This window comes from Drosophila takahashii, chromosome 3L (genome assembly GCF_030179915.1).
Source record: "Drosophila takahashii strain IR98-3 E-12201 chromosome 3L, DtakHiC1v2, whole genome shotgun sequence".
Taxonomy (NCBI): Eukaryota; Metazoa; Arthropoda; class Insecta; order Diptera; family Drosophilidae; genus Drosophila; species Drosophila takahashii.
Window position 1 is genome coordinate 25,519,416 of NC_091680.1, and position 26,568 is coordinate 25,545,983.

Consider the following 26,568-nt stretch of genomic DNA (forward strand, 5'->3'; position numbering starts at 1 on the left):
TGCAAAGGGCAAAGGCTTCCCCCCTCTCACCACCCACTGTTTGTTAATGAAATTTTTATTATTAAAAAAGTGGCTGAGCAAAAGCGCGGCTTACATGGCGGATGGTTAATATTTGCTTAGGCCAGCCAAGCTAATGCGCATTGTTATCCGCGGAGCAAAGGCGCTCATTTCTTAATTAGCGAAAGTTCGCCCGCCATCAATGAAGATTCCTATCGGTGTGTGTGTGTTGTCCCAGGGAATATTAATTTCTCAACCCCCCCCCCCATTGGCGGCCAATCAATTTGTTAAGCTCCTGGCCGGACACAGCTGTGCAAACAGACACCACTCAGTTGACCAGTTTGCTGGCTGGCTGCCAATAAATTATGCGCCATCGCCTGCGCCTAGGCTTTAAACAGAACAGGAAAAAAAGTGGCGAACATAATTTCTGCAACTAATCCTGCGGCAGTCGCATTAATATTTATACAAAACAAATTTATGGCCATCTAATTGGCGGGGGCGGGGGCAGGGGCCGTGCATCTGTTGTTGTGACACATTAATGCAGAGGAAGCAGAGAAAGCGGAGCAGACTGAGCGGACAAATGTCGCACAAATTAAAATCAAACGCTAAGCTGGGGCTTAATTTAATTATACAAAAATAAAATGTCAGTAACTCAATTAAATTTTAATACAATGGGGTGGAAGAGGGGAGGGAGCAGGAGGGCTCCGACCCGCAGGCGGTCTTCTGGTGAAGAGCTAAGCTAAACTAACATTGGGAAATGCTCTGGTCTCGACCCGGGCACAGTAAAAATAAATTTTCATTTGCAATTTCAATCAGCGCTAATCCCTGGCCAAGCGCATGCGGCGGCGGAATCATCCCCATCCCCCTGCCACCGCCACTGCCCCAAAACTCCAACCCCTCTGCGTATTGCGTGATTTTTGCAGCCCAACTGCAGGCGTGGCTAGTCCGTAGCTGGCTTAAAAGTGCAAACAAAATTAAGCACGTACGCGCTCAGTCCGCAGCTTGGTCCGAGATTAAAGCTGTCCAAACTGCGTGAGACACAATATATCCTTATCTGGAGGGGAGATGGGCAGCGGGGGGTGGGGTTGGGGCACCCCTGATCCCAGACAGTCCGACTGTTGTGTTTGCGACAATAATTCTCAATTTAAAGTGGGCACGAAAACCGAATGGCAACAAAGCAACAGAGCGGATGGTTCTTGGCCAGACCTAATCCCTTGTCGATTAAGTAAATGCCTGCAACGTTTGTTTTCCAGCCAGCAGAGACAGGGACACAGACCTGGATCTCCGCAGTTCATTGGGATTAAAAGATTCCGTTGTGAAATTCGTTATTTGTTGCGCCCAAGGAGGAGGACCAGAACTCCTGACAGTCGTCAAGGAGCTGCTGCCGCTGCCAGTTTAATGAAAATTGAAGGCCCAAACTGAAGGAGCAGCCCAAAATGTATGCAATGTAAATTTCAAACAGACACTAGAGCGGCAGAGCGCCAAGTTTTGACAGCTGTCAAGTTTTTTGTGCGGCAACAGCCGCGAGTCTCATGAAATATTTATGCAACGGCGAATGCGTAGGGTAAAATTTTAATTTCTATCTATTGCATAACTCTTCGGAGAGATTCGGTGCTCTAGCCCTTGGGTAATTTATATGCTATTACTAATTTTGGTAATTTCCTTAATGTCCTTTCGGCTGTTCTAACTGCTCCAACTGGCAGGGCAGGGCGGCAGTTCCGTGATTCCCCCGAAAAGGGAAGCGAGTCAAGCTGGAATAACAAGAGCCCGGCCCCAGGGCGCTGATAGTTGCTTTTACATCCTCATGGAGTGGATGGGGGGTTTCTGGCAGGACGATATAGATTTGCGGGCCATCCCAAAAGTATGCTGCATGTCTCGCCTTGCTCTTGGGCACGGGATGTTCCCCGTTCCCGTTTCCCCAATCTCCTACATTTCGGCTTGCCGTATGTTTGATAAAAGTTCAAAACCCTGAACTTTGCGCATGTTTAAACAACGCAAACGCAAAAATGCTGCTGGCTATTTTAGTTGCAGGTCCTGGAATCCCCGAATCCTGAATCCCCCTCCCATCTCCTCCTCGCCAAAAACCCGGCATTGTTGTTTGGCAAAACTTCCGTGTATGTATGCTCACATCCAGTTTGGCCCGTAATGTTTCGTTACAGTTTCGTTGGAGGGCAGACAAAACTAACACACGAAGGATGGCGAAAAACAACTGAGGACCGAAAAATTTAATCTCTTAAAAAGTGTCTAGGCTTTAGTTCCACTGCCTGATACGGAAATATTGTTTGTGACGCACTTTTGGCACTAATGTCTGCCGACTTCCGTCTTTAGTTTTGCCCGGAGGTGCAGTGCCCTAATGCTTTTTAGCAGCTTTCCCTTTGCCTTCTTGCTGCCAGTTGGTAGTTGGTGCTTCCAGGCTAGCCAACTTGATTACAGTTGATAGTTTTGGCCCAGGCTTGTTTGGGTTTTTTGTTTTTTTTTGGGCGCCAAGTTTGCCCTGAGCCCTCTTGAAAGTCGAAAATGTTTAGACTTCGGTTTTCCGGCTTAAAGAAAGATTGCACTTTCATATTGGGCATATCGGAGACGGAGCTTTCAAGACGACAACATTACTCATGCAACGTTCGTTGTCGTTGTCCCTGCCCCACACTCACTCGCACACATTTAATTTATATTGCACTTATAACTTTGCATATAAATTTCCCAGGCAGCCAGTTACTACTTTGCATACACGCTGGCGCCCCCATAAATAAACCCTCTACTTCCCACTGTCTATTAATAATATCGTTCGGAGACAAATTTCTTACCAAACGCTAATGACATGCCCAAACATTTCCGTAAGTCGTTATCACAAAAGCAAAGTCATTATTATAATGCCGCAGAGCCACTGAGGGGGAGACCCTAAGCACATCATCTATTCACCGAGGAAAAAAAGTTGACATAAATACAATTATAGATTTTGCGCTGTGAAAATGAAGATGAAAATAATAAAATTGAACAAAAATTGATGTCAACTTTTGGGCGGCGAAAAAAAAACGAATCCAGAAGGAAGGGCTAGCTGGCTAGCAGGGGAAAACAAACTCAACGACGGAGCGGAAACGTCGCCATTAGAAGGAAAGAAAAACTGCTGCGCCATTGAGAATTGAACTGCGGGCTTTCAACTTGGCCCAAACCAAGGGAGGCAAGGGAAAAGGGGCGGGGCTGAGGCGGCGGCGGCGTAAATGACAAACAAACAAGCCAAGTCCTTGGCATCGTCCTGGGCGCAGATAAAAAGAATTGTCAAAGCGCCTTAAAAGTATGCAATGCCAGCAAAGTAAGCTGCAAAATCGACAAGTACAATGCTGACAGGCAATTGCTACAGTTCGAGCCCTTGTGCCCCTTCTCTTTCCTCCCTCCTTCGTTGTTATTGTAATAATAATATCGATTCTGGGGCGGAGGTATAAAAGTGCCCACAGTCTGTGCAGTCTGCCCTGCCTTTCCATTGCCTTTCCTTTGCCTTGTCATCGCCGATTCCGCCGACCATTCGCCGGAATTCGTTAATAAAATTTTATTGAAATTGTAGACAAGCGGCGAAAAACTGACGACGACGTGCAAAACAAAAACACCGAGGAGGAAACGATACGAAACGGAACGGAACGAAACGAAGGAATTGCAGAAATCGAAGCCGCGCGACCAGGGAAAGAAAGAAAACCAATTGTCATCATTGGCACGTAGAGCGGAAGAAGGCTGGGCCCGGCTTCCCATTTTTGGCTTGAAGTGTTTGGTTTGGTTTGGCTTGGTCTCGGTGTGTGATAGAAATCTAAAGCAGCCGTCTCCTTGGGGTTTTTTCTCCCTTTTCTTTTAGAGAGGGGAGGGGGAGTGGTGAAAAGGGTTTCCTTAAATGAAAGGCAAATGCAAAAGCCAAATAGTTGACAGCGCGCCTCAAGGTATGCAACAAACAAAGCCAGCGCAGGGGGAGTTTCCTTCAGCCATTTCCTTGAACTTTTCCCAGAGAGTGCCGAAAATCACGTCAGCATTCAATTTCTCCTGGCCAGTTCGTGTGGCTCATTAAAGTTTATGCGGCAGACGACTGGCTGGGTGAATTGAAGTTTGCTCATCATTCGCTGGCAACCGAACGTGCCCATACATTGATGATGTTCCAAGCTGCAAGCTTTTTGCAAGCTGCTCCGACCGTCGAGCGTCGTCGATTCAATAAGGTTTGGGTTTATGCAAACAGACGTGCATTAAATTAAGTAGCCGCCGCATCGGACGCAGCAGCACAGGCACAGTGCAAATGCAGTGCGGCACGTAGACGAAACAGAAGCAGACGAAGAAATGCAAAAGACAATGGGGGTCCATCAGTGATGATGGAGCTGCAGCAGCTGCGAGCTCACAATGTTTCGCAGGATGACTGCTTCCCCCGGAGATGTGCAAGGCAGTCACCTGCAAATGTTTGCCCTTAAGCAAGTCTATTAAAATTGTTTATAACACGAAAAGACAGTTGCAGCAGCAGCAGCTTTTTATGTTGCACACTGCTTTTCGGTACAGCACGCAACACGGCCCGATGTCGCTTTTAATGATGCACGCGCATTCGGACACAAAAAGGCCGGAAGTTTTGTGCTCTTAGCTGCCATGACTTCATTTTATGAGCGGAAGGCCCCCGAAGAAAGCCATTACCAGTGATTCCTTTATGTGGCAAGGAAATGCGAGTATCCTCTTAAAGCAGTTGCACTGCAAAGGACTTTTCGCTTCAATTTCCGGCGACTAAAAACCAAAAATTTATGTCCACTCCACCAGGAGTTAAGGCTAAGGGAGTCGGAATCCTTGGACTGCAGGGTCCATGGACCATGGAACGTGATGTCAATAGCAAAACAGGTGCCACAGCGGGCTCCTCTTTATCCCCGCGTGTGTGGGCTTTGATTGGCAACACTGCCGCGTGCCAATTTCACTGTCAAGATATTGAGCAAGAAAATTAGTTTACCTAAAAACGAAGGCGAAGGCAAAGGCCTCTGACGAGAGGGTTGAGATGAGATGGTGGGACCTGTCTGCAGGCCGTGGCAGAAATTGTATGAGGCAGGCGTTGTTTGGATTTGCCGCCGGAGCGAAATTGAAATTGATGGAGCCTGAAAGCTGAAGGGGTGGGCCCAGCGACTGAGCGAGTGGATATCAGATTGGCTGCAAATCAATATTAAGACGGTGTGGGAGGCGAGAGCATTGCCACCCTGTGCATGTGTCTAATATGCTAAACATCAAGCATGATTTAGTGGTGGATGAGTCGACCAGGCTTAGCCGATCTACCCATGATTTATGTCTCTCTATATGGAAAGGTTCTAAGAAAAGTTCTGAGCCTCTGATTATAAGATGATCAACTTTTTCCGGCATTATCTATATTATTAACGTGCAGTAAGATTGATGTAAGTTATTTGTATTCCAAGTACCATCCTAGGATAGCAAGAAAGACCTCCTTTACAGGTAATTGAAAATGGGTTTCAATTAAGTTAAAACATCGTACAGTAAAATACACCCATTCGACTGGCTTTAAAATTCACTTACAAGTATTTTGGAAGCCACAATCTCATGAAAATGTCCCTCTCCTCTCTTAACGCGTCTGAGGTGGCGTCGCTTGTTATTCGACCATTTCCACACAGGCACGACAGCGATTTAAAAATTGCTTAAACGCGCACATAAGTATGCTTTGGAAAGAAGAATACAATACCCACGTATACCCACCATCCACACACAACAACTAACAGCCAGAAGAAGCAGCCAAAACACAATCAAGCAGCCCATCCTCCGCCAATCCCGTCCACCTGCCACTCCGATTTCCCCCACTTCCATTGTTAGCAGCTGCTGCACATTAGAAATTCAACTTCGCCTCGTCTTCTTTTAGGCGCTGAGCAACAATGGCGTGTGAATTAAAATAGAAAGCCGGGCCAGAACAGCAACGCTCTCTTGGTCGTCAGCTTGACGCGCCAAGGTGCGATACACGTGTGTGTGTGTGTGTGGGCGTCGCTCAAGCGTTAAGCAGAAGAAATTCCCATTCCTCCGCAGCTTTACCTCCATATGGAAGAGCAGCCGCAGCGCTCTGCCGGCCCCACGTTGGGCGCCATTTTTGTGCGGCACGGCAATGCCCCGCGTTGGGCGCCATTTTTGTCAAGTCGCATTAAGCCAGCGCGCTCTTATTCGACTTGTTCGTTCTGCCCGTCGACTGCTGACGAAAATTGAACGGCCAGCAGAACGAAAATTGTTGTATAAATAAAAGCATAATTGATGCGAGACACACACAGCACACACACACACATCGAGGGAAGGAAAACAAAAAGCGAGAAGAACAACAAGAACGGCAGCAGTCGCACAACATTCGACGATGGCACTGGCATGTGGCATATGTTGCGTCAATCCAGCCATGAGCAGAGCAAACAAAACGACCAAGGAGCCGGCGAAAGTAGGAGAAGAAAAAATCGAGCTGCGCGCAAAAATGTTTCTTCTTTTGCATATTTTACGGCGCCCGTTCTGCGAAATGACTGTGAAAACAGGTTTGATGGGTCGGAAGGGAGGTGGCATATCATTTTTGGGGACAGCGCGGACTCTCCTCGTATTTATCTGGCACTCCGCTATGTGTGTGTGCGCGTTGTCAGCTTGCAGATTTCTTATTTCCCTCAATCTTTCCCTTTTTTTTGTGTTCGCTTCAGCTTCACATGGCGAGAAATTAATTTGAAATTTAAATGCGCACCAAGCAAACTGGGAAGAATGTCTTTGATGATGATGATGACGATGACGACTGGCTGGGAACATGTGTTTCTCCTTGGCAAGGTGCGACAAGGTTCTCCCCCCGACCATATTGGCCGCTATTTGTGGTTCCACCCAGCTGAACAAATAAAAATAGAAATGCTAATTGACTAATTTATTCGGAACTCCGAAAGCTGTCAAAGGTGCGGGACTGTTGTGTGTCCTCATTTCCAGTAACTCTGCTCGCAACTTGAAGAATTTATTTACGGGCGTTACTTCCATTTCTATTTCCCCCCTGAAGGGTGACAGTTTTTATTTTAAATTCTATTTTCACTCCGTTTTTTTATGTTGCTATGCATGTTGGGCGGCTTTTTCGCTTCGTCAATCAAAAGCATTTAGAGGCAAAGGCAGCTTTAATGCATGCGCGCGCTTTCATTAACAAGTGTTCGGGCCACGCCCACTTCTAAGCCGCGCCCACGGCACGGACAGCAAAAAATCGCATCAGCGGCTTATGCAAATGGCGGTGTGCGTGTGTGTGTGGGTGTTGAGTGAATACGAAATTATTGTTTACAACTGTAAACTGTAAACTTTTTTCGCTCTGTCTCCCTTTGCACAGTGAATGTGTATTTTTCCAGTTTTTTTTTTTGCATTTAGAAAACGTTTGCCAACCGCACTAAAAGCGACTTATAACATGTTGAGTGCCAAGAGATTAACAAGGGAGCGAACGTGTGAGTGGGGATGGGGATGGGGATTCTCTGGTCTGTCCATCCATTTTCGCCCTGCAAATTCCTTTTTAATGAGCGCTCGGTCCATTCCATTCCATCCCATTCCTGGACCGGGGGCGTTCATAAGCTGCTTAAGGTTTGGCGTAATCAAAAAATGTTCCTCCTCTGCATCTCGTTTTTTAAAAGCTTTCTGTGGTAACAGAACATCAACATGAAAGGCGGAGGCGGAGGCAGAGGCTGGGAAGTGGACTTTGTTAAGCTTAAAATTAACTTGCGGTTTTGTCTGGCGCAACTTTGACGCCTGCAGGTAGGCAATCAATTCGGGGCCCCTTTGGGCCATTCCTCAACTCCAGCCGCACTGCACTTGGCCATATAATTAATGTATATATGCCTTTCGCAGGGGAAAAAACGTAGCTAAAATTTTTATACAACACAGCAGCTGGCGTCGTTTTGCGCTAATTACCTCAGCCCCCTGCCGCACCGCAGTCGTAATGCCAAATTGCAATTACAGCCGTGGAACCGAGGGCAAACTGACATTAAAATGCTTAATGCAGGCGGGCTGCGAAAAAAGGTACAAAAAATGTGTACTTACTTGCTCTTAAAATTAAAAAAGCAAGTAGAAAAATGTACAACTCCCTTTTCCTTCTCCCTTCTTTTTTTTTTTAGCAGGGCAGCAATTTGCCAGCGTCGTCTTTTACGGGGGTCCTGCTCATCTTAAAAATTGGCCAGGTGAAAAATTGCAGCTGTGTGTTGTGTTAGTACAGGGGCGTGGCAGGTCAAGGGGTAGGACGAAAGGGGGCGGGGCAGGCCAGGTCAGGCATTCCAAGCGTGTAACGCTCCGGGCAAAAGGTGCCGGTGCCGGAATGAGTTTGAGTCACATTCCGGCGTAATTGGAGGTAAAGTGCAGTTGGCTGTAGGCCTCCAGCGGATATCCCCCTTCCCCTGCTAATACCATCGAGGTCGAAAAGGGGGTAGAAGTATGAAGGGTAGACAAAAATTATGGTAATGTTCTCGGGTAGATAGCAATTTACACGGATTTCATCTTAGATTGAACAGCCCTTTTCGATTGAATTCAGCCTGCGGCGATGCTTTGATTTGTTGTGTATCGACGACTGCAATCAGCCATAAAATGTGACGGTTTTGCGTTCTGAAATTGAAATTGACTTAAGCCGCTCTGTTCTCTGTTTGCACTTTCCTTTGACTCGAATTGGGTTCTCCTTCAAACGTCGTCAATTGTTTGTTTGCCTCACTTGCGGCTATATTTTTGAAGTTTCGCCAGTGCGTATTTGCTTTGGCAAGTCCGTTTGAAGAATGTGTAACTTTTGGCCAACGGCAAGTGTCATTGGTTCGGCGCCACCCAGTTTTCTCGCCACAAACCAAGGACTGTAATTACGTGCCAGCCGTTATCCTTCATCATCATCAACTTCCGCCTAAGTAAACACATGATTTCTCTGGAAGCGCCGCGGCGTTTGTTTAAAAACGCATCTAAATTGCAAATTAAGCAACAAATTTCATCAACAATATTTGAATTTGAATTTAAATGCGCCAACGAGTTGTCGACTTGAGAGAGCCGAGCAACCCGCAAACACACAAAACCCAAAATGTAAAATTCGTTTGCCGAAGGAGTGAAGAGCGAAAAAGGACGAGGATGGGGATGGGGACTGCGGATGAGGACCACCAGTGGTCCTGGGACTTGGAGGAGACTTGGGATTGCACTGACTGCCTGGCTGTAAACACCGAAAATACAACAATGGCAGCGTTTCAGCCACTACCACTCCACCTCCACCCACCTACCGCCCACCGCCCACTCCCCCAGCAGCTGGTTTGTGTATTTGCTTGTTTGTTTGTCAAAAGAAGCAATTTACGTGCAAAATAACTCAAGTGTCATGCAAATTTCATTTATTTTTCGCAAGCAGCAAGGCAAGAAAAAAAGGGAAGAGAAGAGAAATAATTCCCGGGCTACGTTGTCATAGAGCTAACGGCTCTTCTATACGGCTTCTTCGGTTATATAGCGCTATGTAGCTACGGCCGCAATCTCGGCTCTATATGGTGATTCCTTACAAAATTCGAGCATAATGAAGTCACTTGGCGGGAAACCTTCGCTTTCGCTCTGCTCGGGTTTCCCCTCTCTTGTGCCAAAAGCTATTTTGATTTATTTTTTTCCCTTTGTATTTTCTTTTTAGAAAATTAGAGTAGAACGAGCTTCTTGATTTGCCATTGAAGTGCGGCGTAAAAGGAAAAAATAATAATACGGCATTTAATTTAATTCTAATTTTATTTATAAATCATGGCAACTTGGGGCGAACGGTCGGTACTTGTAGCTTAAATGAAGTTTGCTAAGTACTTTTCAACGATGAGAATCGGCAACAACACCCGGCGTCGAGTACAACAACTTGAGTACGCATACTTCAGGTTTGAAATTTCATTATTTTCGTATTATTCGCACACAAGTGCCATCAAGGAACGATGCCTTGGCCGGAGAAAAACACAATTTTCTAATTTCACAAGGCGAGTGGGAGCCACAGTTTTTGGAAACCATTCCGAGTATTATCAAAGCCGTTTATCCCCCACTTACCGGCATAGTTTGACTTCCGTGTAGGTTGGTTATTGCTGACTGGGCCTCCTGCTGCGAACCAAATTTGACGAAAGCGCAGCCTGCAAGTGAAACATTAAAAGTTGATTAGAATCTAATGTCTCAATGGTTATAAAGGGAATTTATTTATGCATATGTAAGTTATTTCTTCAGTGTGGCAGGCACTTCACTCAGTGCCACTTGTGAATATTCGTACTGTACGGAATATTGAATTTAAAAATCAGTAAACATTCCATAAATACCGATTCGAAAGCCCGGGTGAAGAGGTCAGATGTGTGGCTACAGCTGCGCAGCCTCGACATGTGTGCGGGGCATTTAAATAAAATTTTAAGTGCAATTAAAAAACATTTTTGCAAGAATCGCCTCGTGCACTCTTGCATGAAAATCAACATCGACGGTGGGCGGTATCAGGGATTCGGAATCGCCCATCAACGCCCATTATATAAAAATAATAGTCGGCCTGCGCTGGCCGGGACTGGATGGAATGTAAAATTCAAACTGAACCGAAAAATAATAAAAAAAAAATAAATTCCGCTGCACTTGCTCGCTCATTATATTGTAATTTGTGGGTGCCAGCTGGCGGAAGGGAGGGGAATCACAATAGAGCGGGCGCAGCTGGAGTGGTTCGAGAAGGGCGACCGGCTTCAATGGCATAATTATTAAAAATCATTTATGCTAATTTAATATACAGTAATAACCACAAAAAGTAAGGACCTTCCAGGGGCAAAAACAGCGGCAGGGGCCTCGAAAAGAGCGCAGTGTGATGGGAATAAACGGGGCTTATTCCACATGTAAGCCGGTGCTTGAAAGCGATTTAAAAATGCGGTAATGCTCGATGGCTTCGAGCATTGTTTTACATTTGTAAATTGAGAACAAATTAAGAGGTTTCGTTTGCATTTACAAATAGTTCCATTTAGATGCCGGAATTGGTTTTCCGGCCATATTTTTGAAATTTACTATTGAAACGTAAACTTTATTATTTTAAACTTAACTAAACCTGTCACAAAACTGGTTCAGTTGAATAAAATTATAATATTAATCAAAAATAAAAAATATTTAAAAAATATTTGTTTAATTTCTTTCAAATGTAAATGAAATGCTTGAAAACGCGAATTCTTTAGTTTTAAGGGTTAGAAGTCATTTTCTCTATGGACGTCGTATACTTCAGCTGAAACTCATAGCAACTGATTTCTTTTGAATCAAGCCCAAAAACCTCCATGTTCGCACACTCTCTACCTTTTAACCCCGCCGCCAAGGAATTAATTAAGGCCTAGCTTAACCCTTGCTCTACGGCTCTTCATCTGTTGTTTCTGTGCTGTACGCAAAGCATCAACAATGCTGAAAATTAAGACCCTTCAGCTGGGAAAGCGCTGGGGGTGGGAGTCGCCGAGAGTCGGAAAACCCTGCCAAATGTCTAATTCCCGAACCCTCGGCCCGTCGAGGGTTCGGACAGGATGGGTGTCCAAATTGCGGCTTGGGCTGCTGGCTGTTGCTGCTGCTGTTGTTGCCTTTGTAGTTGACGCTATTCCACGGGGCAGAAAGGGGGTGGCGGCAAAACAAATCCCGCCTAAAACCATGCAACATGCGAGCTGACAAGCCGAAAGGCAGACAAGCACAAATTTCGCGTGCAAACAGCGCGAAGAGCAACAGCGAAAAAATAAAAAAGTGGACTGGGCTGTAAGGGAAAATTCCCTTTTATTCGCCTTGTTGCAAATGTACAAAAAATAAAGTGTAAAAAATTCAAGTGGATTTTTGTTCGGCCCGACTCGACGCGACTCTTGTGTATTTTATGTTTTGTGTGTTGAAGTGACAACAAAATCCAGAATTTTTTCCCTTCCCAACCAGCGGACAGAAATTGGGATTGGGAGGTTGGGAGTTTCGGGGGGGTTGGCTGAAACCGAGGGACACAAGAGTGCAAATCAGCGCTGCTAAGCAATAAAAAATAAAATATTTTCTTGCCAGTTAATCCACACAGCTGAAAAATGAAAGAGAACAACGGAATAAAAAAAACATACAGAACAAGAAACACAAAAAGTTAAAAAAGCAAGGCAATTGCTAAGCATTTTTGTAAACTTAAATCAAAGTTGATTTTCCTTTTCCATTTTTTGTAGCTCTTGTGTCCTTTTTGTTTCTTTGTGTTTGTTTTTGTTATTTCTGTATATATTTTGATGAAGGCTTTTTTCGCTTTATGTGAAATGTATTTTTCTTGGCATAACTTTTGTGAAGAGCAAACTTTACTTTTCGGGGGGTGCAGGCTTAAAATGTTCGAACACCTCGAACAAGAGAGCCCGAAAAAGATATCAGGAAAAGCTTTATAAATGTTTCCATTGTTAGATCACTTAGCCGTGTTCGCAAGTGCGTAAGTTCTATATCTCATTTCGTATTTATGGAAAAGTTTCGTTCGCATTCGCCCCCGAAAGTTGGACATTCATTAGCATCTTGAACAAACAGTGTGGATTCTCTGCCAGCCGGCTAATTGTATGTCTTTGACTGAAGTTCGAAGACATCTACATCTGGGTGCCTCCGTTGGCTTAGTTGACTTTCCCGTTACCCGTTTCCCGGGAACCATTTGATTATTTACCCTTTGCAGGCGGTCGCTCAACATCACGGATAATTGTCAAACTTGGAGTCATTATATTAATTAAAAGCAAATTAGTCAGCGAAAGAGGTGACTCAGACGGACGGGATGGTAGTGGCCAGTCCAAATCCGACCTCATCAGCTTTGCTTTGAAGTCGGAGCAGGAAAATTGAATCTACATACAAATCAAGTCAAGGCAACGACGGACAACGGACAACACTTTTAACAATTAGTGCAAAAGGACAGGTTGCAGGACAACACTCCGCTCTTCTTTTCATTCAGCCAACAAAGTGCAACGCCTTAATTACTTAACGGCCAGGAGCGGCGGGATGATGATGATTCCCTGATTCTCGGCAATTAGTTGAAATTAAAATGTGAGCAAGTGCGCCAAGTTTTTAGCGTCTTGTGCAACTTCCGGTGAAGCGTGAAATGACGCAGCCAGCTGCTCAGAGATCCGAGGAGAACTGAGGAGCCGAGCCTAATGACACTTTTTAATCAAATATGCTAATGCTAATGCAAAAGTTGAGCTGTCATTAAAATTATAGTGACACAAAGTTGTCCGCCGTCTTAATTCAGCCAGAAGTCTCTTTAGGCTTCTTCGAGCATAAGTTTATTTTAATCACCGGCTTCTACTGATTGCAATTTATCGCTTTATCTCGATTTTGAGTGCAATCTGGTTGCCCGACGACATTTGCCCCTAATGGGTCAATCCTTGATGGCCCCCAAAAAAGAGATATGCTGCGACAATTGAGTTGCACGAGATTTCGGGGAAACACATGCGATTAAATTTATGGGGGGCATCTGAGGGGGTCGTATTCATGCTTGGCCACAACTTGCACATTTGCAATACAAATTTGCAATGCCATTAATGTATGGGAAGCCCGAATCCCACCACCCTTCCCCGCTCCCTCAAAAAAATGCCTTGCCATGAAAAATCGCCGCCGGTCAAACACGTAACCAAATTGTGCACAGCAGCAGCAGGAGCAGTAGAAGGAGGAGCAGCAGCAGGGCCAGGAGCAATGGCAGCAGGACATCGGGACAGCAGCTACAGCAGGAAACAAGGATAACGAGCGTGTTGAGGCCCTCCTCCCCCCGAAAGTCCCCTGAATGGGGTTTCGGTCGATATGTTGGCCTTGTCGGTCGCCGCCGGGAGGTGCAGGCTCATGTTATGGCCAGGCCAGGACCCCCGCATCATCTCATCTCTCTACGCCTGTGATGCCTGATGTTGCCTGCCGCTTCCAGTGCCACACTGCTGCATGGGACAAGTATTTTAAAATCCAATTAAAAACGCCCTAGTGGGATTTTTCAATCGCTGCCGACCAAGGACTCCAAGGCAGCTGGACAGGCAGCATACAGCAGCAGCGGCAGCAACAAAGTTGCATTAAGCGCGCGACATTCGCTGGCCACCGGTCGCGTCATAGTCATTTGTTGGCTGGATAGAAGGATGGTATGACGGTGGGATGGTGGGATGGTAGGATGGTCGGACGTTCGGAGGTCCTGGTTTCTGGTCCCTGGACCTCGTTGATGGTCATTGCATGTTTGCCTCTTGGGCGCAAAAGCGTAGCATGAATCTTGTTAGCCAACGTTTACGCTTATTATGCGATGGCAAGGCTATCGAATTTGTTTGATGCATGTGCTGGGATCTCGTCCTCTTCTGGCAGGAAAACAAGGTAGTGAGTGCTGGAGTTTTGCCATATATATGGATGGCCAAAGCAAATTGCATTTGCGGCATGACACTCGCAGTTGAATGCATCTCGGGAGATGTGGCAGAAGAAATCAAATAAACTCATCCGAATGCAACATATGATGTTCGCCCAGGTAGCTAATGTCGTTTCAAACTATTTGCGCAGAGTCCGAAGAGCAGATATGTGTGTGGGTTTTGCCAAAACTTTGACCAGCATGTCTAATCAAATCTGTCGCTGGCAGAACTTATCAATATGGCCAACTAGGAGCTGCAAAGCACAAACACTGGATTCACTGGATGAAATTGAACTCTGTGAGGCATGAGTCGGCCGCCCCAGCACTTTGCATACAAATCATATAGACTTTTTGGAGTGTATCCCAGGACACACACTACCGACACGTAGTTGGAATGCCCAATGGGACCATTATTCTTGATTTCGGACCAAAAAAAAGGCCACCCGAACCACCTTTTGCCAGTTGATAAACAACAAAACTTTCGGACCGCCCGGCCAGAGGCATTTTGGGGATTTGCAACTTCAGTAAATAACATTCGAGACCGGATGAACTCATGGGCCCCTTTTGCCTTGGATATCCTATGCAAAATAGCTGCCCCGTACGTGTAATGTGATATACTTTGCACTGCAGGCCAAATTAAATAAAAATCAGTGCCCCGAGTGAGCTGAAATTGCAATTTCATAAGCAATTTGCCACTGGCCGAGATCTTTTTGTCTTTTGAGGACGATTCGGAGATTCGGGGACTGCAAAAGGTCAAATGAAAATTACACTTGAACAAGGCACAAATTTCGGGCTAACATTTAATAGATGAGAATGGATTCAGATGCAGATTGCAGGGTCTCGAATTGCCGACATTTTTATGGCTCCGTCGAGAGTTGGCCGGAAAGTATGCGTCCTCTCGCTCTAACAGCGTGTGTGTTTGCGCCTGTGTGTGTGCGTTTGACACACAATAAACACCAATTAAGAAAATAATATTTTGTGTACACACACACAAATGTCTCTGGCAAATTGAAAAGCCAACGCCAAAGCTTTTCGTCTCTAGTTTTGTACAAGTGCTGTGCAAATAGTGCACAAAAGTATGCTACAAAATACGAACAACAAACAAACAAAACCAGCACAGCACCACAACACACAGCTTCTGCGATCCGAAGGCGAGCGAGCCAAAAACCTATAACAAAAGCTGAAATATTATTGCTTTTGGCCCGACTTTGGGCCAAAAACTTCTTCGGTCTTCGTTGTTCGAACAGGGCGAACCCCAACCACTTTACAGTGGCTCTCTGGGCCTGAAGTCCGAGCCAGCTTGTTATAAGGCATGTTGACAAGCCTCTTTAACAAATGACACCAACAGACGACCAAGAACGAGCAGAAGAAGCAGTCGTCCTGAGCAGGACAAGCCAAATAGTCACCCGGTCCCTTTGCCAGTTTTGTGTAACATTTGTTGGGCGCAGCCGAAAAATGTTGCTCTTCTTGTTGCTGCTGCTCGGAACTTCCTGTCTTGTCAGTTTGCCCTTCTGCTGTTCTGTTGTTATTTACTATTTACCCCGTCCTCTGCGAGTATTCTTAGCATACCGAACAGACCCATGTCAAAGAAGCGGCCTTCCTAACATCATTGGAATTTGGCCCAGAAGTTGGCATACATAGAAAAAAACTTCATTTGATATGTGCAGGTCAATTTTATATTTTTTAAAGATAAAAATGATATGAACAAAGATAATTTGTATGTCATTTTACAAAATTTTTTAAAAAAACACTACATTTGGTATATTAAAACAGTATTTGTAAAACTTTTATGAAATGAAAAAAATTTCAAGTTGATAAGATTAAATTATAAATTTTACTTTAATCATATCGGCTTTTTATTGATATGAAATAACGTAGAAATGACCCTATTTCATATTGTGTTTTTTTTCTGTGTAGTTAGGTTATTGTCTCTGCTTCCAATTCAATTACTTTTGGCATCAAATCATTGACGATTACCAACAAATTCCACTTTAAAACTCGTTAAAGTTTTTGTATGGGAAGAAAAACGTAGCTTTTAACCGCCTAAATAAACTGAACCGTCAAAGATTTAAAGCTCCCGCCTCCCGACTCGTTGGCCAGACCAAAGTAATTTCAGGACCTGAAAAACTGTTGCCAGCGCTCAGCGAACCACAAACAAGGTAAATGCTTCTGCAGCAACAGCAACACGAAGCTGGTGGCAAGCAGCAAGCTGGAAGGGAGCTGCAAGGATCGGGGAGGCACAGTAACCGCAACATAATAATTATGCAACAGAAACCGCAATGCATGCGGGGCAGGCGACGCCAGCAGCCACTCCACTCTCCTCCGCCTTTCTGGCCAGATTTGGGAGGAAAATTGTTTTGCCAGGCGAAAGTGTGAACAAAAAGCTGTTGCGTGTGCTCCAGCAGAAGCGGGGGCAAAAAATACATAAAAACATACAAAACAACAAGCCAAACGCAACAACGTCAAACCGCAAAGTCAAATGCAACTAAAACCGCAGCACAGTTTGGGCGCCGAGGTTTTTCCGCAGCTGGTGGGGAAAACAGGAAAAAAGCCGAGGAAAAAGGAAGGGAAGGAGCCCGAAATGAACTTTAATCTCTCTAGCAGGACCTGTGATAGCCAACTACTATTATGCCCTTCAAGTGAGCCGTGTACCTTTATTGTTTTCAGCATTTATTCCGCAGCATTTCATTCCGTATCCTTTGGCGATTTATGCGCCCACTTATTTAGCCAGGAGGGGAGGAGCAAACTGGGACCAAAGCCGCATAACTTAATGGCGACTCGCTTCATTTGAACTTTATTGCCGACTCTGCGCTGGCCCGGGGGGAAAATAAAAATAAAGACAGGAGCCACCACCGGCGAGGTAAAGCCCGTAGGTAAAATCAATTTTACCGGGCTTAGGCGGGACATCAAAGCGTAGGCAGGAGCAGGATCCACGGCCAGGACCTGGACAGGACCTGGACAGGTAGGTTAAGCCTAATAAACTGCGCCGTCCGAAAGCATGCAACAAATTTATTCTTTTTTTTGTTTCCTCAGCGGGGCAGAAGGAGAAGCTAATTGTATTGCCCGGTGCCAGGAATTTGATTGCATGGATTTGGACATGATTGAAAAGGGCCCAAGCCAAGAAAGCTAGCCAGCCAGCCAAGTAAGCATCTGGACAGTGAGTGCATAAATTGTGCGCCCAAGTCGCGCACATTATTCATTTTTAATGCCACCGAGACGTAGACGAAGCCACAACAATTTGGCCACATGTAAGCACAGCCAAGTTGGCCATAATTGCCTCGAAGTTGCGACCAAAGCGGCGGCGGACTGAAGACTGAAGACCGAAGACACCGCACTGCACTTGGGTCGCCATCCAGGTAGCAGCATCATTAAAATGAGTTAGCGACCCAGACGAAGGAAGTGGGAGTTGGAGTTCGGGACTCAGACTGAGACTAAGATTTCCCGTTGGCCTTTTGGGCGCCATTTGCTGTGGCAATGGCAGCGCAGTGGCAGTGGCAGCAATTAAGCCATAGGGTAGATTAACATTAAGCTGCCTCCTGGGCAGAGATGCACTTGCTGCATCGCAACGTGCTTTGTGTGGTTCGAAATTTATTTAATTAAGCGGAAATTTTGTAACCAGAAGTGCCCTTTTTGGCTCAGATTTCTCAGGAAAAATGGGAAATTTCTTTTGCTCCGCCTTGCGCATCCTTGAGGCCATAAACAAGAAACAATGATTCCTCCTCCTGTAGGAAAAAAGCACTCTATCCTGCGGTATGGAAAAACTTATGAAAGGAAAAGGAGCATAAATTCTCTAAAATAATATTGCAAATTGCTCAAATTGAACAAGATTTTCAATTGCATTACGCAAAAATCTGTGAAGCATTGCATTTTCAATTGTTGCGAGGCATGCCACGTCTATGGGCGAATATACTCATATTCCGCATAGCCGTATATCTGTGTATGCATAATGGAAGCTCAGCTCCGTGCTCTCTGATGTGGCAAACAAAACGTGCCGCTTGCAAAATTGTACAACAACCAATTAAAATGCATAACTCGATTTAAAGTTTACATAACATTTTGCTAAATTACAGGTTCGTCCCAGGCATTCAGGCTTATATAAGTGGCCTGCATCCTCCGCTCTCCACTCTCCGCTAACCGCGCTCCCTTCGTCCTTCGTCCTTCGTTCGACGGTTCAGTTTGCAAGGGGCTTACAATGTCTGTCGCTTGTTGCTGTTGCTGCTGCTGCTGCTGTTGATGTTGCTGTTGCCCCGGCAACATGCAATTAAAAGCGATATTGAATTTTGTTACGCTCTGCGCTTGAGTGTGCGATTTGCAGTGGTAGTGGCAGTGGCAGTGCCAGTGCGGCTCTTATTTAATTTGAGTCGGGCAAAAACATATATTTTGTTATGTGATTGGCATAACTTATACAATGCCAGCAGCGGCAGCTTAAAACCATGCTTTGAATAATATTCTGTGCCGTAGAAATACATCCGCCCGATTTACGTGAGGTTGGTTTTGTGGATTTCAACGGTCTAAGCTGATTCCAATTACCAGCTATAAACGCAACACCCACCCAGCCTTCCAGCTGCCTTGTTTTTCCATTTTCCTCCTCAATTGTTGTCGGCCTCGGCCAAATCGCCGCTGAACCCTAATATATGGCTATTATGGCATACAGTGCTTTAGGCCCCGAGCATCGCCATGACAACGGGAGTTGAGCTACAGGCCAGGAGGGCATTATAAATCTTCATTGTTGTGGGCGGCAGTACTGTAAAGTAGCGCAGACAACAGCCTAAAATTTCCAATGCAGCTTCTGCTAGCTTTTTTCACCAGGATTTGTGCACTCAGAAAAAACAACACTACATTTTGGAAATTTACTTCAAGTATTTAAATGATAATCAAATAACCAATGATTAATTCAGACAATCTATAAAAGGGAAAATTCGGCAAACTGATGTTACTTAATATCAATTTTACCAGTATTGCATGGTAAAAACAATATGCGTATAAATACGAGAAATTAACCATGCGCATATTGATTTTATCCCGCCGTTTTAGTTTTGTGTAGGTAATAAATTTTAAGCTTGGATTTTAGCCTTGAAAAACCAATATTTAAAGCCTTTGAAAATGGCCTTTCCCTTAAAATGAATATTCTTCAAAATGCGATAATCGGATAATTCTTTAGTTTAAATCTTTAAAATATATTATCTTATTTTTCTTAATATTAAGTACAATATTCTTCTTCGAGTGTGTGTGTGTGCTAAGAGCAACATCAATTTGCATGAATTGTGTGGTTGTGTGTGCGTGTGTATATGTAATTACAAAAACACACGAAGCGAAGTTGAGTACGTGCAAATCTGACCAAAAATTTAAATTGAAGCTAAAATTTTTGCCAAATGCTTTTGCCCAGCAACGAAACGATGATGATGATGATGTATGCAACTCTCCAGCCCCCAATTTCATCCATTTTCCAACCCAACCACCGCCCTCAGGCCATATGAAACATGGTCGAGAACTGAGGCCTAACTCCTTTTCCCACTTTCCCCCACTCTACGTGCGATCTCTCTGCAGGCCGTTTTGTGAAAACAAGTATATCGAATTTTAATTACATTTGCTTCATCTGTGCGGGTGTATGTGCTATTTGCTTTTTGCGCCAAACAGCCGACACGGAAATGTGATTTTTGATTGAGTGCCGACCAAACAGTGGCGAAAAGCTATGGGGAAAAACGCCTTGGGTTTGCACTGTGAGAAAATTAGCCAAAAATGTTGGCCTTCAATTTTAATTTCATCAACTTCAAGTAAATTCTACTTTCTTGGTAAAAAAAATGCGAAATTTGTTAGAATTATTTCTTTAGTAAATTATTTATTCATTTAATTTCCTACATTGAATGGCTATTTTCGTTCTTAGTGTGAACCCAGTGGTTACGACACTTCCTGCTTAATTTTGCATTAGATTTGCAAGTGAGATTTCCAAGTTAACTGCCAAAAGCGGTTAACCAAGCTACCGAGGAATCGGTGGAAAATGCAGTCATTATATTATTCAAAAATCTACACAGGCCTATCACACTTGAATGTACAAACGTTCTCATTATTATGCATTGTTTCCTGTCAATTTGGTGATATAGTCGACACTTTTTGCGGTTAACTATCACAGGCTCATTTGCATTTTGACAGAGCTCTTCAGCTGCTACTGCGGTGAATAACATATGCTGTGGTAAATGGCCAATTTGAAAGTTCTTAGAAATATTCTCTGAATGGGTGGGATTGGTTGGTAAATATATTGATTTTCATCTGCTTACCGCCACGTGGATCACGTGTTCTGCTGTAAGGATGAAGCCTGGGGCACTTACCTAAAAGCAGAGAAGAAGAAGGAAAACTCAATAAGTGGGGTGTGGTTATGGAAGGCAGCAGGCGAAGGATCGGGCTAAAGGATAAATTCAACTTAAGAAACTCTAAAGGGGCAAATTTTAAAATCTCTCTCGGCTCATTTGCTGAATTGTTACCATGTTTTTCGGGCTACCCCTTCCCAAGCCGAAAACGAAGACTTAAGGCCCTATCCCCAGGCATCCTGTCGACACTTGACGCAGCTTAGCAACCCACAAGCAAAACAGGCGCAGCAAACCCAGTGTCAGTTTTATATTATTTTATTTTGTGCCTTCGGAGCTTTGAAAAAGGATAGCGCAGCCTGGGCTGGGCTCTCAGTTCTGGGCCTTAGACGTATCCATTTTCATTAAATGCCTTCGCGGCTCGACTCAAGCTGCCTGTGCCATGTATCCCGTTACGGGGAGGAGGGAGCAGGGGCAGGGAGCAAGGATTCAGGAGCCAGGAGGCTGAAAAGGATATTGTCTAACAACAAAAGCGGAATAAATTAATTTAGCTCATGTCTTGGCCCCGGCAATGAGCTAGAAAATGAGCTGCAGAATATGTATGTGGCATACGGTTGGGCGCCTCTCCTTATAACCTCGTGATAATAACAAAATATGTGCAACTGACAGGTGGCAGCAACAGCAGGAGGAGCAGAAGGAGCAGAAGCAGCAGCTCCTTGTCTGAAATTTAATAAGATCCCGAGTGCTGTCTTCGTTATGGGGCTTATTAAAAATATTAAAGCCTATGGCGGCTGGGAAATGGAATCTCTATGCGATTCTCCATCAATAAACCAGATAATGCCAAGGAGAACAAGGGCGAGCGGCGGCCCTTTATTGAATTAATTTTTCAATAATCCTCCAAGAACTAAAACAAATATCTAAAGTGGCGTATTTCATGGCTGATAGGACTAATCTTTTATTGATAGGAGGAAGCGCGCTCAACTGAGTTAATTAAATTTGCTGCCGAGGGTCCTCCAGCCGCCTCTGGGACTCGTCCTGCCTTTAATAAGCACATCCACATCCTCATCTGGGTCTTCATACACATTCCAATCTCCAGCCTGGGATACATCCTCATCAGCCAACTCGGGCAACCCTTTTCAGCGCCCTTCCACTCGGCCCAAACTTTGTGCTTAATGCTTAGCCGAAACTTTTTTGACATTTTTATTGACAAGAATCCAGGAACCCCAAAGAAGCGGCCAGGCAACCACGGCAAGCTTTGGCTTGGGCTTCGGCTTCCTCTCCATGCGGCTTGTACAACATTTTTTGCTCTCCTGGGCTGCGGCAAAGTTTTGTCTGGGCTCCGCTCCGGCGGTCTCCTGTGCCCGTGTGTTGCGGTCAAATCTAATTTCCGCAGCTTTTACTACTTTATTAAACTATTACAACTAAAGCCAGCCCGTCCCAGTCCTGTAAGTCCTGTTAGTCCTGCCAGGCAGCTGGCGATGCCGATGGCGATGGCGATGGCAATGGCGATGGGTATTAAAAAAGTTATGTTCTTACGTGGATGTGTGTGTGTGGGTAGGGTGTTTAAGTGTGGGTGGCCCACGAAATGTGTTAATAAAGCACACTTGCCACCAACATGGCCACATAATGAAACGAAATTGCGGGCGGCAGCAATATAGCTGCTAGTGGGAACAGGGTATCACATAGGGATGAATATTAAAAAGAGAATTCGGATATGATACCACTAGGAGAATATTAGAAATATTATGTACATACAAAAAAGAAAAACAGTCCGGGATCAAAACGATAAGCGCATGGTAAATTTCTGGTACTTATACGCATTTCGTTTTTACATTGAAATAATGATAAAATTGATATCAAATTATATTCAAACTGGCTTTTTTCGAATTATTTCGAGTGTATCGAGTTGATATGCCGCATATCAAGTCAAAATTGATACCACGTAATATCAAATTGATCATCGTTTCTTATCAAGTTCATTTGGGTGTAAGTTAAAAAATACCATCAATTTATTATTTGCGCTTGAAATACTAAGATATTTACTTGGTTTATATACTTTTGTTTAAGATTATTCCAGCGAATTCTATTGTTTGTGGTAATTGAAATTTGGACAAAGAATCAAAGCTATTATATTTTGATATTTTGAAAGAACATGATAGGAATATAAGGAATAAAGGATCCCATTGATATAGGGTATGAATATTCTTGGCTTTATTCCTTCTAAGCTGGACGACGAGTGGCATAAGTTGCTGGCACTTTGTGGTTCTTTTATGACTCGTTGGCCCGGCTTGACGGCATCAAATTTCAGCCACTTCCTGCTCGTCAGCCTGCTCCTTTCCTCTCCTCTCCTTTCCTTTGCTTTCCTTTCCTTGGCCACGTTTAATTGCTCTGACCTTCGCATGTGTGTTGGTGTGTTTGTGTGCCTTTTGAGTTTCGTTGCATAGTTTCGGGCGTGTTGCATGTTAATTAGCATTAAGCAGGGCAAGAGAAGCGGAACGCCTTTTCTAGTTGTATGTGATAAAAATTTATTGGACTCGGCTGGTTCGCCCGGCCGTCCGCCCAACTTGCATATGAAACTTTGGCCATAGTGCAATTAAATTTAAGCTGCGTCACACACACACACAACATACACGTTTTTGGGGTCCGGAGAGGCTCAGGAAGAGGATCAGGATCAGGACTCAGAGCTCACAAAAGACTTGTGGCCATGGCGACTATACAACTACGACGACGGAAAAGTTTGTTGGGTTTTCTGGTTTCGGTTTTTGGTCTATAGACGCAAAAGTTCGCGTTTGTTTCTTTCTTTCTCGCCCCCTGCAGCCCGCTTTTGATATTCCTTAGCCTGTGTGCCATTTTGCAGTCGGGGAGTCCAGGACTTTTGGCTTGCCAGCGGCAATAGCAACAAGGATGACTGCGGCTTAAATGGCACTTATGAGCTTATGCCGCAACTTACATTATTATTATTACTCCGATTTTTTCTTATGCTTGTCTAAATGCCGGTTCTTGGCACGCAATAAATAGTTATAGACTCCGGCGGGCACTTGAAGAGCGAAGAGCGCAGAGAGAGTTTTGTTTTAATTAAGGCGCATTAAGTGCAATGTTTTATGGGTCCCGAGAGGTGAGGCGATATGTGTACGACTCTAATTACAGAAACTTTGGAGAAGATAGATTTACGATGCGTTGGGATACGGAATATTAGCGATAGTTATCTGGTGGATACTTTAAGGGCGCTACATTTTCGATCCAATCAACCGCCTTTGAGCTGGCAAAATCCAACATCTCATCACACTTTTAGCCATTATTATAGCGAATCAAATAAAGCAAAGCTCTCGCATGTCATAAGCGTTAAATTCAATTTGAGTTTTACAACGCAGCCCGCGGTTCGAGCTTTTGTTCGGGTCCGTTTGACAGTTTTTGCAGCGCACTCAATCAGCACTTGTTAGAACTTTTTAGTGTGCTGTAAAATAAACATGAGTGTAGAGCTGAAATGAAATGAAATTTAATAAATGCAGTGTGCCAGTGGGTGGGTGGTTGGTTGGTTGAAACAGGAGTAGAGCAAAGCGACAGGCAGCATGACATGCACTTCATAAAACTTTGCTCATATAAATTGAAATTGAAATGAAATGATGATGCCAGAGAGCTGCCACGGTGATATATGTGGATCTGGATGTGAGTATGGATGTGAGTGTGAGCCAGTGAGAGTTGACAACCGGCGGAAGCCTCCTTCCCCTCGATTCCCCCGCCATCGCACAATGGCTGGCTGTAAAAATTTGTTGGCCAAACAACAAGTGGAGCAGCCAAAGCAGCAGCAACAGCCTGAAAAACAACTTAAACTGTCATTGCAAAGTTTGAGGCAAAGCCCGGTGAGCCAGGGGATGGGGCATTAAAACTTTTCTCTGAGCAATTATGTGAAGGCTACTTAACTTTTTTCTTTTTTGCAGGCAATAAATTTGCTCTTTAAACTGAGACGAGCTGGGAGGAAAGCTCCACGCACCTGAGTTCTCGGCGACACAATTTTGTTGCACACTCGATTTTTTGCTTTTCTCTACTTTTTTTGTTTCGTAGAATTCGCCAGAGCTATGTGCAGAAATTCAATTAGCCAGCCAAGCGTGGTTTGAGGGGAAAATGGAAGCAGTTTGCCACTTGGCATGCCATGCAGTTTTGGGGAATGCTTTGAAATACACGCAGGCGGACTGAGACTCGAACAGGATACTCGCCGCATGCCTAGATACATTTGCTCATTGGTCGTGTGGTTGTGACAGGCCACCGATGCTGCATGCTGCACGCTGCATACTTGCCTCAATTACGCCGAAAATGTCACATTAATTATTGGCATTTATGGGGTTTGCGCCGCTTTTGATATGATAGACGACAATGCAGGCCAACATTTGAAGTCTACTTTACGGCGCTCTATTGTTGTGTCTGTGTCCTCGAAAGTGCGCGCGTCTGTGTGTGTCAGCCGCACAGAAATTTATGTGTGTGCTATGCGTTTGTGTGTGTGCCACGTATTAATTGGAATTTGTTTTTGTGTGTCAGCTGCAAGACGACGACTTGGCTCGAAGGTCTCTTTGTTGGCTTTTGCGGCAATTAAAAGTTAATTTGACAAAGCGAGACATTTCGAATTAATTTCGAGTCTAAACGACGTTTTAATTCAATTTATGTTTTTGGCAGCACAACTTGACAATGCCATCAATTGAGTTTGTCGATTGACTCAAGGTCCTTGTTGATGTGAGGCTGGCATTCTGGTTGCCAAATCTGGGCTAAATACATTTGGAGTGTGCGTACTTTATTCTTTAAATTAATTGAGTTCGGAGGGCGGTCCCAGTGCATTTCGGCCTCCATTCCAATTACTTAATGACAGCCCACAGTCGCAGTGATTAGGCCGCAAGCGCTTTAAGCCCAAAAGGGGCACCCATTCAATGTCAACTTACGCCAACCGACTGTCAGCAACAGGAGCCATTCTCCACACTCATGCGGCTACTTATGCAAAATGCTCGACTCCGCCACTAGACGACACCACCCGTTGCTGCTCATCTACACGCACATGGAGCTTTGATTGCCGGCGGACGGAGGGCGGGACAGTGGGACAGCGGGACAGTCGGGAAGCGGGACACTCCGACGGAGACACACAATTGTGTTGATTGCACAGATGACAAGACCTAGGACGAGATGACAACTTTGCTGCCTGCCAGCCTTGATGACAATGAAGTGCATGCATGAATATTCTAATCAAATGAGCCGCCAGCCTGTCCTGGCTTCTACCTCCTGGCTTCTGCCTGCGGTCCTACCATTGTCGAGCTGTAAAATTTTTCGCCTCCGCCACATGGCTACACACGGAGAAGTGGGACAGATCTTTTGTTAAAATATTACATCTAAAAAACAAATGCCAACAAGATTTTGGCAAAACCATAGTAATTTCCAATATTCTTTCATAATTTTATTGCTTTTTAGACACAGTTCGTAGGAAAAGAAAAACAAAGAAAAATTGGTATGAAACGAGGATCGATCAATTTTAACTTGATATGCGGGTACCTCAATTCGATATGCTCGAAATGTAAGCCACATGTTCTACGTGGGCCAGTTCGAATATCGAAGAGGTCTTTCTCTCTTCCTTTTTTAAGTCAGAGAATCTCTGAGAGAGAAATTTTGGTAAAAACAAAATGCGTACGCAATGCCAGAAATTTACCATGCGCATATCGATTTGACAGCGATTAATGTTTTTTAAATGTTTTTTTTAAGAACCTATTAGGAATCTAAATAATTTAACAGTAATAAAAAAATAAATTAAGAGGCTTTGGAAAAAGTTGCCTAAATGTAGATGAATTTATCCAAAACGAATTACTGTCGACCGTTTCCTAACTGACCTTATTCTTTTTTCCAAGTTCTAAAATTCAAAAATATGTTCAACGATTTATGTTGCTTTTTGCCAATCTTTTGTTCTATGCCATTTTTTCGCTCAGTGCTGCGCCACATGCT

General features: G+C 44.4%; 1 protein-coding gene across 19 annotated transcripts in view; it reads right to left on the bottom strand.

Annotated features, from left to right (window-relative positions):
• LOC108055996 (CUGBP Elav-like family member 4) overlaps window positions 1-26,568 on the bottom strand; it is a 143,429-nt gene that overhangs the window by 36,618 nt on the left and 80,243 nt on the right. For all 19 annotated transcript variants that reach the window (XM_044393888.2, XM_044393883.2, XM_044393882.2 and 16 more), the window contains one exon: window positions 10,000-10,079. In XM_044393888.2, the coding sequence (XP_044249823.1) occupies window positions 10,000-10,079 (80 nt within the window). The remainder of the gene's footprint in view (window positions 1-9,999; window positions 10,080-26,568) is intronic.